Source organism: Xiphophorus hellerii, chromosome 2 (assembly GCF_003331165.1).
Source record: "Xiphophorus hellerii strain 12219 chromosome 2, Xiphophorus_hellerii-4.1, whole genome shotgun sequence".
Taxonomy (NCBI): Eukaryota; Metazoa; Chordata; class Actinopteri; order Cyprinodontiformes; family Poeciliidae; genus Xiphophorus; species Xiphophorus hellerii.
Window position 1 is genome coordinate 1,752,036 of NC_045673.1, and position 14,107 is coordinate 1,766,142.

General features: G+C 39.9%; 1 protein-coding gene across 2 annotated transcripts in view; it reads right to left on the bottom strand.

Moving 5' to 3' along the window:
• LOC116735489 (protein arginine N-methyltransferase 8-B) overlaps positions 1 to 14,107 on the bottom strand; it is a 19,201-nt gene continuing 5,094 nt past the window's right edge. For both annotated transcript variants that reach the window (XM_032587431.1, XM_032587422.1), the window contains exons 3-10: positions 12,242 to 12,397; positions 7,686 to 7,749; positions 6,168 to 6,310; positions 5,781 to 5,868; positions 4,684 to 4,799; positions 3,601 to 3,751; positions 826 to 947; positions 1 to 419 (exon numbers count right to left, since the gene is read on the bottom strand). In XM_032587431.1, the coding sequence (XP_032443322.1) occupies positions 336 to 419; positions 826 to 947; positions 3,601 to 3,751; positions 4,684 to 4,799; positions 5,781 to 5,868; positions 6,168 to 6,310; positions 7,686 to 7,749; positions 12,242 to 12,397 (924 nt within the window). In that variant the 3' untranslated portion in view covers positions 1 to 335. The remainder of the gene's footprint in view (positions 420 to 825; positions 948 to 3,600; positions 3,752 to 4,683; positions 4,800 to 5,780; positions 5,869 to 6,167; positions 6,311 to 7,685; positions 7,750 to 12,241; positions 12,398 to 14,107) is intronic.

Below are 14,107 nucleotides of genomic sequence, written 5' to 3' on the forward strand. Positions count from 1 at the left end.
CAGGGTGTGAATACTTTTTATACACACTGTTCTGTAATGAACAAATCCAGACCACATTCTACAGGTACAGCACTCCATCTCACATGAACACAATTATTATCAATAACATTCATCAGTGCTAGAAAATATTACTGACCTGTTTGTTTTACATTCAGAATTATTTTAACAGTCTGCAAAAATGACTTCCTGTTCTCCTTACATAACAAAGTCTCACTTTTACCATCATCATCATAGGACATGATGATGCCTGTCCCGTCCCACTGTGCGTCCGTCTGTCCTCAGGAATCTGAGACTCCGTCCTCCATGTTGTGCTCTGCAGGACGCCGCTGTCCAATCTAACGCATCTTGTAGTCATGGGAGATTGCTGCCTCACAAAGCTGCCCTTTGAAATCCAGTTCAAAAGTGAAGTCCAAGTCACGCTGTGAGTGAGCATGGAGAGACAAAGAGGGCAGGTTTTCAGACAACAACTGATGAAACACACAGCAGAGGGCACAAAGGAATTCAGGACGGAGGCAGAACAATTAGGTTTATCGTTTTGACCAAACAGCGGGGCGCCGGGGGTTTGATAAACGGAGCGTTCATGTCAGGCAGCAGGAGAAAGCAAACAGTGTCTGTCTGTTCCTTAAAGGTGGAGAGGACACTGAAGGTCAACAGTAAACTCTTCTGTTTGCTGAAGGAGCAGCTGCTCCAGAAAACAACCTGCTGGCTGTGCAAACAGCCTCAGTATCTGTTAAATAAGGCGTGCGTTATTATTCTACAATATGATCATGAGATCCATGATCTCATGATCATATTGATCAACACTCACTCATGATCAACACTCACTATGTTTTTCTCATTGGGCTTCATTGTGATGCTGCCAGCGATTTCTTCTCCTCTCCTCACGGTTAGATAATCCTCCAGGTAGAAAACGGTTTGCTTCCAGTGTGTGAACGCAGCATCTGGAGCTGCAACACACACAAACACACATCTGCAATGTTCATCTAAAAACAGCTTTTACTTCAGCTGCATCAGGTGATCTTTTATTGATGAGTAAAGGTTTATTGCAGCCAGTGGCACAAACGATATAAAGAAGTGTAACATAACCTGATAAACTCAGTGTGACTGAGTTTGAATCCACCGAGATTCTTTTTGATGGATTTTATTAACAGACATTAACAAACATTTTCTGCCACCTTTATTTAGAAGATTTTTCCATTTTTCCATTTTAAGCTCCCAGATGGAAAATATAATGGTTTTTATGAAAATAAAACGTCAACAAAGAAGCAGGAGTCAGGTTATTCATCAAATTTATAAATTTATCTATTCAAAATACAAAACTCCACAGAGTGCAGCTCCAAAAGTTACTTTACAGACAATAAATATAGAAAATCCTTCATTTGAACCCAGAGATGCCATTAATGACATCATGAACCTATACAGGAACAGGAAGTGCTGGGTTGGCCCCGCCCACACACCTGTCCTGAATGCAGAATCTGAACAAAGGAGCAACGGAAGGTGAGTTTATGCTAACAAACATGAACAGAAATCATTTACCAGAAATGTTCCTTCAATGGAAGGAAAACTCAAATGAACAGAAGATTGAATAATATTTGTACTTGGATGGAAACTGTGACAAAAAGCGACTAAAACCAACCAAAGTCTCTAACTTTCTCACATTCTGTAACAAACCTCTGCTTAAAGCTGATTCCTAAAACTGGTGCCTTCTAAATGTGCCATTTTAACTTTATCCTTATACTTCCTTTACAATTATTTTTAGTTGACGTTTAAGCTTCCTGAAAAATATTCTGGGAAATGCCTTGCAGAAGTATTTACACCCTTGAAGCTTTTTTCACAATCTGTCGCCTGAAAACCAAAACACTTCAGTGGATTGTTGAGGATTTAGTTTGACAGACTGACAGAAAGCAGCACATGATAATGAAGTGAGAGAAAAAGCTGCATTGGTTTTGTTTAATTAATCCCATGTGTGTTTTTAAATCTCCGATTGTTTTCAGATGTTCTGTTTCTGGTTTGATGGAGGTCGGTGAACCCGGCTGCAGGTCGTTGTGGAGAAGTTTAAATCTGGGTTCGGTTCTACAGATCTCTGATCAGTTTCCCTGGACTCTGCTGCCGTCCATCTGCTCAGACGGAGACTCGCTAGAGACAGCCAGCCCTCGATGCTATCGGCACCAGAACCCCCGGTGAGTTCACCCGACAGTCACTGAAGACTGCAGGGAGACTCTGAAGGTCAGTGACTCTGAAATTGAGTTTCTTTCAGTCCTCCTGCTTGTTTCGGCTTCATGGCCGTCTTCTTTCTCAGCTCAGAGATGAAAGGAGCTGTCAGGCAGCTGGACAGGCTCAGCTCCGGTTTTTTGGGCAACCCAGCTCTGCTTCTTATGCTAATGCAGCTGATGACACGGCGTTTCCACTGACGGCCGTGAAATGGAGTCTTTGACCTTTGGGTTGTTTTTCTCCTCTGGTGTCAAAAGTCTGATGCATTTTGCTTCCAGAGAATCCAGTTTGACTCTCTGTGTGTAAACTCAGATCTTTATCTTAAAGTTTTTTGGCTGGTGAGTCTTCAGGTCTGACATTGGGAACCTTGCTTGACAAACATCTTTTACAGAAAATCGATAGAAAGGTAGTGAGACGGAAAGGAAGAGCTGCGTCCGAGTAATTCTTTGTGTTGAGATGAAAAGTCTCTCTGAGGGTTTAGTTTAGGAAAAGAAGATCTGTGATTATTTCCAGAAAAACTGTCAAGAAATCCATCAAACTTGGAGACCAGCAGCCATTTTTAGCTCTCAGTTCAGCTAAATAAAACTCATTTAGAGCCATTAATGTTACAGAACATTTAGAGAAAGAAAAACAATGTTTGATAAACATCTTTTATATTTTTAAAGTATCACAAAGGTATTTACACTTTTAAAGTTTAAGATAGATTTTTTTTTCTGATATGTTATTTGTGGAAAGTGATTGAAAAGCACAAGATCTAAAGAAATTTAACTGGTAGTTTGGTGTCATTCTATTGAGGAACTTCAGAGCAATTATTCCATGAAAAATGAAAAACTGCTGAAATCTTAATTTGTTATTGTATCTATATTTGAAAACATTAATTGATTCTTTGTCATTTTTAGTTAATGATACCTTATGAAAGGTCCAAACCATCATCTGCCCAAAATCAAATCTAATCAAACTGTCTTCTCCACCTCCACCACTAGAGGTCAGCCACACATCACTTTTGACTAATTAATTCCAACTAAAAATGTTTGGATGTTGATCCTTAACAGCATAAACTTCAATAAAATCGATCTTTGTGTTTCTCTGTGATAAGGAGAAAACGAATCTTTTCTCTGCTCCAAACCAGGTCCAAGAAAAACCTGAATCTGCTCCAGTCTGACCGAAGTTAACTGGACCAAATCTGGCCACTTCTTGAATTCTGTTTTCATAAATGACTCTTGATTTCAGAGAGTAGAATGACTCGTTCATAGTTTCATATTGAGCAGATTCATCAGTCAGTAAGGTGAGATGTGATTGGATGCTCCACATCTCTGCAGCTCTACAGTTCAGAAGCTGAAAACGTTGCATCTTTTCCTTCCAGCCATCCTGCACACAGCGACCTCCTACCTGTGGAGAATCCAGTCTTCTTGTGACACTTGGTGAACTCGATGTTAAAGTAGGTGACCAGAGCATGGATGTAGTCGTTCCTCTGGATTTGTAAGCAGAAGGCCGAGGTGAATGAGAGGTCGTCAGGTTTCACTGTGTAGATATCAACTTCCTGAAACACCAGAGATTGTCATGTCAGTGACCTGCTCCCAGACTGAAACAGACTGATTCAGGTCTAGGTGAGTTCAGACAGCTTTGATTCAGAAAGCTGTAATCAGTGTCGGTAATGAGAAGGTCTCCATGACGATGAGAACAATCAGGTGACGAGACGGGCTGCGATTGTCATGCGGGAGCAGCAGCATGATGAGAGGATTTCAGAGGCGCCGCACGCCAAGGTCAGACACAACGCCTGGCAGGATGTTTATCAGCTGGAAATATTATTTATTAGCTACGTTTACCGCCTGGTGTGGAACTGAGAGTTTTACAGCAATGCAGAAAGGTTTATAAAAATAACTGATTCATATCACAAACAGCACTTATAATCTATTCTTGGGATATAAACTGATATTTAATAATGTTATATTTCTGGAGAATGCAGCTTTGCTTGTTTTTGCAGCCAAAGTGAAATGAGAGATCCAGGAGTTTCAATAATTCATGTACTTTAGTAATAAACTAAAGAAATGCTTCAGGGTTTTATGGAGGTATGCTGGGTTATAATCATAAAACAAACTTTGTACCAAACAAAACTAACACAAGAATCACTTTTCAAATCATTTCAGCATTTTTATACGACATCAAAAGATAATCGGTGAAAACCAGTAAAATGTTGCAGCAGCTTCCATCAAACGTTTCTAACTGGTGAATTTTTTTAATCACTGTGGAGGAATTCTGATCCACTCTGCTTTGCAGAATTATTTTAATTCAGCATTTTTTCTTTCTGAAAAATAATTTGCAGAAGCTGAGAGCGCTAAATGTTTTCAATGTTGGCTAAAGCGCAAATGGAAAACCTAGCTGCGCTAACGCATCAGTGGTAGTGTGCTCACCACTGCGTTACTACCTAACAGGAATCAGCCTTCGTTAAGCCTCTTTTATCCCCAGACTAACCTTGACCAGGCAGGAGTTGGTCACCACCTGCTTGGGGTCCACCACGTCCACCAGCGGCTCCTTCATGGCCACGTTTCGGATGCAGGTCATGTCAAAGCCGTACACGTTCTCCCACCCTGGTGAAGATGACGGCATCATGGAGTTATTTCCACAACCTTGTTGTCTTCAACTTTTATTACAAACACATGAAGTCGTTTCGTTGCTCCAGGAAAACTGCAGCGCAGAGCCCGGCTGCATCTGGGAAACAACGGGAGACGGGAGGAGAGTCGTGTGATCTACTACTCTCCGGATACACCTCCAAACAGTTTGGACTGCTTTCCAGAGTGTCGCACTAAAAGTCCCGTTATGTTGAGCAACACTCTGTCATCATGGGTCTGATTAAAGTCAGACTTCAATCTTGTGTCGCAAATCCTTGTTGCCTGAGCCAAGTCGTCCCATTAATTATTCATACAAGCTCTTACGGTGACGTGTGAGCAAACAACTCCTTCATGACCCAAAAGAAGAGAAAACCCGAGTGCAGAGGAGAGCTGGCGATGATGAACAGGTCAGAGCAGCCCAGAGGGATTTCATGATTTACTATATTTGCATTTCTTGCTGTCTACTTATCAGAGAGAGTTTGGAGCAGCATTGATCACTGGAGGCTCCTGGAATACAAAAATCCTTCAAGCACCACTTCTTAGTCAGTGTAAAGGTCTTCTGGGCGCGTCGCCCGGGGAAAAGAGTTGGAGTACGTCAGAGTGTGGCGATATACATCTCAGAATCACGGCGGGTTGCAGCGACGAGTCTGAACTTCATGAGCAGACGTGAGACCAGTCGGCTGTTTATGCTGGTTGGGTTCTAGTAAACTCACCCACAATCCTCCTGGGTGGTTCGGGTCGGGATGGAGAGGTTTGCTGATCCATGATGTCAGTTATCGCCCCCCAGGCTTGAGCCCGAGGGAAACTTCTGCAGGAGAGTCAAACCCAAACTGCTTCTATAGGTGTCTATCCATCATCTGATTGTTTTTAGTCACTCAGAGCCAAAACAGCCAAACGGTTCTCAGGAAACATGAGGAGGGAAAACATTAGACTGCAGACAAGCCTGAGTGATGCTCTTACAATGGATTTTGAAGTCTTTGTACTGCCTGTCTTCGATGGCCAACACGTAGAGGGAGGCTCGGTCCGGAAACATCAGTCCACCAGCCTTCTTTGTGACACAACAGAGGAAAATATACACTGGAAGAAAAATAACTTTTAAATTATTAATGTACATTTTTACCTCACCTTTCATACTATGATTGAATAGAGAACTTATAAAAACATTCTCTGCTGCAATCGAGCTGAATCCAAACAAACTGCTTTTCACCTTTACATGACAATAACTCCATTCTTCCAAAATATTATTATTATTTAAAGTAAGCTTGAGATTACTTGGAATCTGGTTGCTCACAGCAGGACGTATCAAACCAAGATGCATTTTTAACGTAGGCGATCTGGAGGCCATACCAGCCACTTGTCCCTTGCGAAGATGACGGTGTTGAGCATGGACTCGTAGAACAGACTGTAGCCCATCCACTCAGATATGATGATGTCGACCTTCTCCACAGGAAGCTCCACCTCCTCCACCTTTCCTTTGAATATGGTGATAACTGAGACACACAGAGGGAGTACAGGGAGCCTGTGGTGTTTGGTAGCAGGTGTCTGGGTGCAGAATGAGAATTAATGCAGAGGCGGGAGAAGAGCTCTGATGGAATCTGACCCAGTTGGGGGCGACGGAGGAGGATTGGATCTTTGCTGTTCTGGAAAATAATTGACTTGAGGTGTGTTTGCTCTGATTTGGTGAGGAGTTACTGTTTCTGTGTTGATACAAGCGACTGGCAGAATGACGGGAGCTCTGATTGCTTCCTGCTCCTCCAAACGGCTAAAGCTGCTTCGCTAAATGACTGCAGTGAATTTGCTATTCATAGGTGGACAGATAAGACATTTGCTGACAGGAGCGATTATTCGGCTGGTGTGTTACTAGTGGCTTTGCAGAAAATTAGTTTTGTTTTTTGTTTGGTTTTTTTGCAGGACTTCAGGGATTAAACTGCATGAATTTATGATATTTCAAAGCTTATCTGAGCAAAATAACACGACGGAGTAACATGGAGGTCTGTGCTTTGATCTTATTCATGAAGTCACTTTTACTTCAGCACATACTTTCTATTCTTCTGCATCACATTTCTATGATTTCCATCCCTCTTTTTGTTTAACTTATTTTTATGACAGTGACTTATGAATTGATCCATTAATCTGTGAAGAAACCTCTTGTCTTTGTCTTTTTTTTTTAAAAAAAAATACTGTTAGATTTACAGGTGCATGTGTATAAACTTGACTTTACTTAAGGAAGTTTTTTAGTGGCCAGTGCTGGGCAAACTTCTGCTAATCCCCTAATAGCAGAGCTACATTTTTGTTGCGCGCTTTAGCATTTTGGCTAATGTTGGTTAGCATTGGTAGCTTTACCTAAATTTTTTTTGGGGATAAATTCTAAAGCACTAATTTACTTGGCTGTTTTGATAACTTTGAGTTGAATAAAGTGTGACATCTGTAATGAAGTTTTGTTTATCAATGGTTATGAATATTAAAGTAAACTTTTATATCCACGCTCACATTTTGGAGTGTTTACACAGCAGCTCTGTTTCCTTTCCTCATGTTTTCCACCCGTGACCCAGCAAATGACATTTATTCTGTACCCAGAATGCATTGCTGTAGCTCTACAGTAAACAGTTTAAAATCTATTGATGTTCTGTGTTTCCTGAGCAATTAGGCAAAATTAACAACAGCATTAGCAAAACTCAACAAACACAGTTAGGTGTAAACTTCTGCCAAAGCTCAACTGACACCCCTCCATTTTGGAAATATTATGACATCACAAACTCTCGACATTTTCAGATGTAATTTTTTGGTTATTATGGGTTTAAATTTCAGAAATGAGGAATTTTCTACGACACAGAAACAGTTTAGAGCATGTCAGGAAACGCTTACCGCTGTCCAGGTGGTTGGACTTGATGATCCGCTCTGAGTACTCTGATATACTGGAACATTCAATCTGGTAGAAACAGAAAATTAAATGTTTAAAGCCAACAGAGCATTTTTATAACAACTGACGGTAACATAGCTATCTTATTATAAAATGGCATAATTCTGCTTGGAGCTTTTATGGGAACATTTTGGGTTAAACCAGCTGAACTTTTAAACTCGAATGCTTTAAAAGTGTCTTTATTTTTTGTGAAAGTTTGCTTTTTGCTTTTTATTAAAATTCTCATCACCGTGATCCTGGTGAGTTCCTGTCTGCATTTTGGTCCCATTCAAAAACCCATCATGACATGTTTACTGTGTGTGTGGGTTTTTGATGGAACGATTGTTGGTTTGCATAAAATTAATGAAACTGAACTCAGTTAGTGAGAAGTTTGTCTTCTATCAGGAGATTATTTCCTCCTGAAACTGGTCTTTGTTATGTAAAATAGGAAACTACTGCAGTCTACTGAGCTGGGGGGAAAAAGCTTCCAACCATCTACAAATATTTAAAAACCCATTCAGAGGATTTATTTTCTTTCTTTTTTTTTTTTGCTGTCTTGCTAAAGTTAACTTTACCTTTTAAAACATGCAGAGCCTGACAGCAGCAGGTAAGGGATTATTTCTGACATTGTGCTCTGCGGCTGATTTAGCTTTGCAGAAAATGCCCTGCAGTCAAGCTGAAAATAGCGGAGAGGTAAAACACTACAGAGGGAGAAACGCTTAACAGAGGAGAAGTTATTGTCACAGTGACTGTAGTGCTGCCAAGGGAAATTAAGGAAAATTAAGATCAGAGCGACTGCAACTAGACACTACTTAATATTGACCATTTTCTCTTCTCACAATTTATTTTATTCATTCTGACTTCAATGATTTTATTCTTTTCAAGCTTATTACACTGAATATTGTCTGTATCCTAATTGTTCAGCGGTTTTGATTTCTTTTTTATTTGTGAACACTTTGCTTGACTTATTATTATAGTTTAATCATATTTTATTAATATTTGTATTTATTTTCATCCTGCAAATCCTTAACCTGAATGCGATATAAAGAGGTGCCATCATAATGTGTGGTGCCATTTATAAAGTTATACAGTCAAAAAGTTAAAATGTTACCGTTCTTGGAAGGGCAGGAGGAATCAGGCTAAATAACCCAAATTATTTGTTAATGGTTGAGTGTAAAAACGAGAGTGTGTAACCTAAAAGTGCTGGTAAAATGCTATTAAGCAGTTCTTAAGATGAAACTTTAAAAAAAAAAACCAACATATTTTTCAGATTAGTTGTTTCATCATCTGCTCTATTTACGTCAGGGATTTTTATTAGAGAAATACAAGAAGACCTAATATTTCTGTTCATGTTCACCCAAAAGATTCGGAAGTGAACCATAAAAGTTCTGGTTCATAAAATGAAGAAGTCACGTTGGGACTCATTTGAGACAAACAGATGCCAAATGAAAGGCGCTCGGCTGCACAGCGTACGCTCCTGGAGGAATGAGGTCTGACGCTTCACATGCAACCAACTCTGAGGAATGGAGATATTAGACATTCCATCCTGGGCTGGTTCTGATTTTATTCTCCACCTGACTGCATTAAAAGAAGCTGAAACTCGGACCTCTGTTGTTACCAGAGGTCGTCAGTTTTCCCCTGAGCGAGCGAGCGGTCATCAGGACGGCGTTCCTGAAGCAGCGCTGCTGGACCCTCAGGTGGCAATTAGCCAAGGACAGTTCAGAAACTTCTGGTTCTAAATAAACTACAGCTGCATTAATAATCAGGAATGCATGTGGCGTGCTCCAGTGGTGTGTGTGTGCTTCTAGCTGTGTGTGTGTGTGTGTGTGTTTCTGTGATAAACCCGAGAATGCCAGAAACTTTCTGAGTAATTCCTCGTTGATCTCTGATTCAGTGCAGCGGCGCCATCCGCCATGAATCCATTAGGATCACACTTCGTTGGGAAAACTGAGGCGTTGTTTCTTTTCACACATCCACTGAGTGCCATGAAGCGTCAGTGTCACTGCGGTCGGTCCTGGAGGCTCCTCTCAGCACGTTTCTAATTCTGTTCCCTTCTGTCTGCGCTGCTGACCTTTGACTCGTCTGAATAAAGTTCATCAAGGTGATCGTTGTGTTTGCTCAACTTAATACTTTAGAGTTTCCTTTTGTTCCAAATCCTTGTTTTTCTCAGACTTAAAGAGAAAAGACAAAACATGACAAATCCAGGAATCGCAGTGGATCCACATCAGTATTTATGGATTCATCTATTTTGAACATGACTTTGAATTATTTGTGGAAAATTCACAGATTTCATTTCATAGAGCATATCTTCATTACGGCAGTGGGCACACTTCTGCTAGTGTGCTAATAGCGGAGCTAAATTTTGTTTAGCACTTTAGCATTTTTGCTAACTTTGAAAAAATTTAGCTTATTCAGCTTCCCCTAATTCCAGATAAATTCTAAAGCACTAATTTTCTTGGCTGTTTTATGAACTTTCAGGTGAATGAAATTTGATGTTTGTGTTGATGTTTTGGTTATTGACTGTTGAAAAGTCTTCAATTAGATGTTTAAATTCATGCTCTTATTTTGAAGTCTGTTTATGCAGCGGTTCTGTCGGTGTCAATAACTGATTGATGAGAAAAGGTTTGAGGGTTATCAAGGAAGAACAATAATTAATTAGGTTTTTTGGAATTGCAACACATAAAAAAGTATTTTATTCCTGAGATTTTATAAAGACTCGACTGGCAGAATCCTTTTTAAAATGTTAGAACTGTCATTTCTGTCCCTCTGCTCTCAGAGCTGAACTGAGTAACTCACAGAACCGATGCAGATAAAACATGTCAACACAGCTTAGCGGTAAAGTCTACATCCTCTCAGTTAAAGCTGAAATCATCTCTGAAGTCTAAACTTTCTAGGTGTAGATAAAACCCAGAAACATGGAGGAGGGGCAGCGCAGATGTGAAAAGCATCAACTGGGGGCGAAAGACAAGGACAGAGAGACGGAGAGATGAGAAACCCAAAGAGACAGCTGGATGAGAAGGCAAACAAACAGCAGGCTGGAGGTAAAGTCACACAAACAGCAGAATGTCATCCAGCAGCTCAGAAAAACCCGAATTAATCACATCTTCCCTGAAGCTTGTGGATAGAGGTGGCGTCAAAAATAAGCTCCACATGATCATCTCCAGCCAGGGGAGAGCATGCTGCTTTTATTCTCAGACATGCCTTGGGTCCAAATGACTTCTGCTCCAGAACAGAACAGAACAGCGGAGCGGATCACAACCTGCTGCAGTCTGCACACTTATCAGCTGCAGATCAGAGGAATGTTTCAAATGTGCAACAAAGTCTGACCAGCAGGTTCAACTCAAAACAACTGGATTTAAAAAGGAGAAAAGGACAAAATTACTTTCATAATTTTCATGTTCTTTCATGCAAATGATCTGGAAAATCTTCATCTTCTTCCTCAAATCAAAATATGAACTAAATTACTTTTTCATTTTATAGAAAGAAATAAAATAGAAAATATATTTTCTTGCAAAAACTCAAACTTTTACTGTATAAACAGGTGAAAAATGATTAAAGGTCAAAGATTCCAACTTTGATTCATCAGAAAGTTGTTTTCTGTTTCCTTCCTCATCTGTTTGTTTCTGGTTTCCATTTAAAGCTGATATATAAACAATGTCTGTAATGATGAACAAATGTAACTCCAAGCATTTCAATACCGGGAAATCTTAATGATTCAAATCCAATACTTAGTGTCTTGGAAAATCCGAATATTGTGAAACTGATAGGATGTTAAAAGAAAGTTGAGTGGAAGGAAGAAATGTGTGAGTAAAATTTAAAAGGTGCAGCAGCGACAACCGCAGCCTGGAGAGGATTATCCAGTCAAGTTCACTTCACAAGAATCTGGACTGTCAAACATCAAGGTCCTGGATGCTTATGGATCCCACACACCTGGGCTGAACAGAACCAGAACTTTTCTTTTCTGATGAAAGTCAAAACGACGATGAGACAACCTGGACTTCCAGAACCTGAGCAGAACTGCAGGCAGATCTCCTCCGTGCCATGCCGCATTGATGCAGGAATTCATGCAAAAGGAGCCCAGACCATGTTCAGAAACCTAACAATTGTTTAAAATATCATTTTTATTGATTTTATGAAATACAAAAATTTTCTGAAACATTAATTTCTTTTTTTTTTTATTCTCTGAGCCATAGTCACAAAATAAAACAAATAAAGGCTGGAAATCCTTTCTGTTTAAATAATCTATGAGTTTCCTCTGCTGGCATGAGGGACAGACAGTCGTGGATTTTACTCTATAGCGCCTCCTGCTGGATTGCTGAAGGAATGACCAAACTGATTGGATTCACGTTGTTGTTTTGGCCACGCCCCCTGCAGTTTATCAGCAGCATGTACATCATGACTGCTGGGTTCTGATTTTCTGTTGCTACTATAACCACTACATTATTTTCCATGTAGAAATATTTTTTTAATTAAAAATGAAGTTGGCTGTTAATCTGAACAGAACTGGAAACTCGCCTCTTACCCCGTAGACGTGCTTCGCTCCGGCCTTGGCGGCGAACATGGACAGGATCCCCGTCCCACTCCCCACATCCAGAACCACTTTGTCCTTGAAGATGTGCTTGTTGTGGTACATGGAGTTTCTGTAGGTGAGCGTCCTCACCTCATCCTTCAGCATTTCCTGAATTGAACCAAACTGTCAAGATCAGGAATGTTTCCAAACCTTTTAGAGTGAAAGCTTGGCTCTGATTGGCTGTTTGGAGCCTGGGTTTGCTGCCATTTCTACAGTGGAGCAGTGAGGAATAATGCACAGCTTTCAGCTAATCTCCCCTGTTTCCTCTCAGCTGTGTGCTTCATTTAAATCCATATTTAATGTCTGGATGCGCTGTGAGCCAGCAGGTTCAGCCTTTGTGTTTCTAACAGTGCAGATGTGAGGAGACTATGCTAACGTGACAAAAATATGCCTGACCTACATTCCTAAAATATAAAAAATTCATCTCACAGGTCACAATGGGAACATATTTTTAGTTTTACTCCCTTCACAACTTCCTGGTTTTAATTTGAGGAAAGAATATGAGCTGAAAGAAGATATGAGCACAGAGAGAGATAAATATGTGATTATAATGAATAAAGTTTGGCTATTTTATCTGTTTTAGAAATAATTCTGCTTTTTTATCCTTTTTCATCAAATGTAGAAGTTTGTATGGATCTCAGCTCAGACTGAGGTGCTGCAGCTCTCAGGAAGAGCTTGTTAGAGGAAAGGTTAAGATTTGTGGCCTTTTGAAGAGGCTGAGCTATCACAACCTCAGCCATCTTTAAAACCCTCCATGACATAAAGGTCTGAGTTAAAAGCTTGTGAACATTAAAGAGGAGGAGCAGAGGCAGTCTGGAGACTGGCCTTAGGGAGAAATCACACAGTTATGGATTTATGTAACTCTGCAACGCAGCAGAGAGACATAACTACTCCTAAATAAGGAATGAAAAGGTCATATCTGCAGAAACATTATGTATTATTGAGCATGCAAAGCAGCTTTAAAGTATTTTTGTTTGCATTTCTTGATTTCAGATTTGATTTCTGTATATTTGTAATAAAACATTTGAAAGTGTTAATGTGCAGCTGCTGCGGTTTTGTAGCAGGTAAACAGAAACTGGACTAAAATAAAGCAAACAAACTTTGGTTCAATAATATTTTAAGGGATTGAAGGGGAAAGTGACACTAAAACTAAAATCACACAAAACTTTTGCTCTCACTGTATTTTTGAGGTTTAAATGTGAAAACCGAAGTTTGTTCCTCCTTCCGATTCACAATATATACACAAAGCCAGAGCTGCTAATAAAATAACTGGAGTTGAAATGATTTGTCTGCAGTTTCCCACAAAGAAACTAAATATTTCTGCAAAGTGTGTTGGTTTCTGATAGCTCTGTTTGCATCAGAAATATTTCATGCACAATAATAGCTGCTTGTAATTTAGATGCAAAAGAAAAAAATGAGAGGAAGAGTGATCTGAAAAGTGCGTTGTGTTGCATATATTATGGGAAAACTACAGAGTTTAATTAAAAAAGCCATCAAACATTTCCTTATTTGATACAGTAGGAATTAGTAGAGTGAATGTTTATTCTGAACACATGAAGATGTTTTACTGTATATTTAAATTTCCATTATTGCCTTTTTTCTGCAATAACAGAAAAATGATTTAGGAGCCGAATCATTCTGCACTCTTCCAGTAACACCATTAAAATACATCAGATTTGTTGGTTTAGAAAAGCAGCTCTAATGCATCTGTGGCTGCAGCCAGAACAGCTGATGCAGAAACTGTTGCAGCTGCTGCAGCTGCTGGACTGGATGGTCATGTTTGAGTCTGCATGTGCTGCACTCTGATGCTGGATAAAG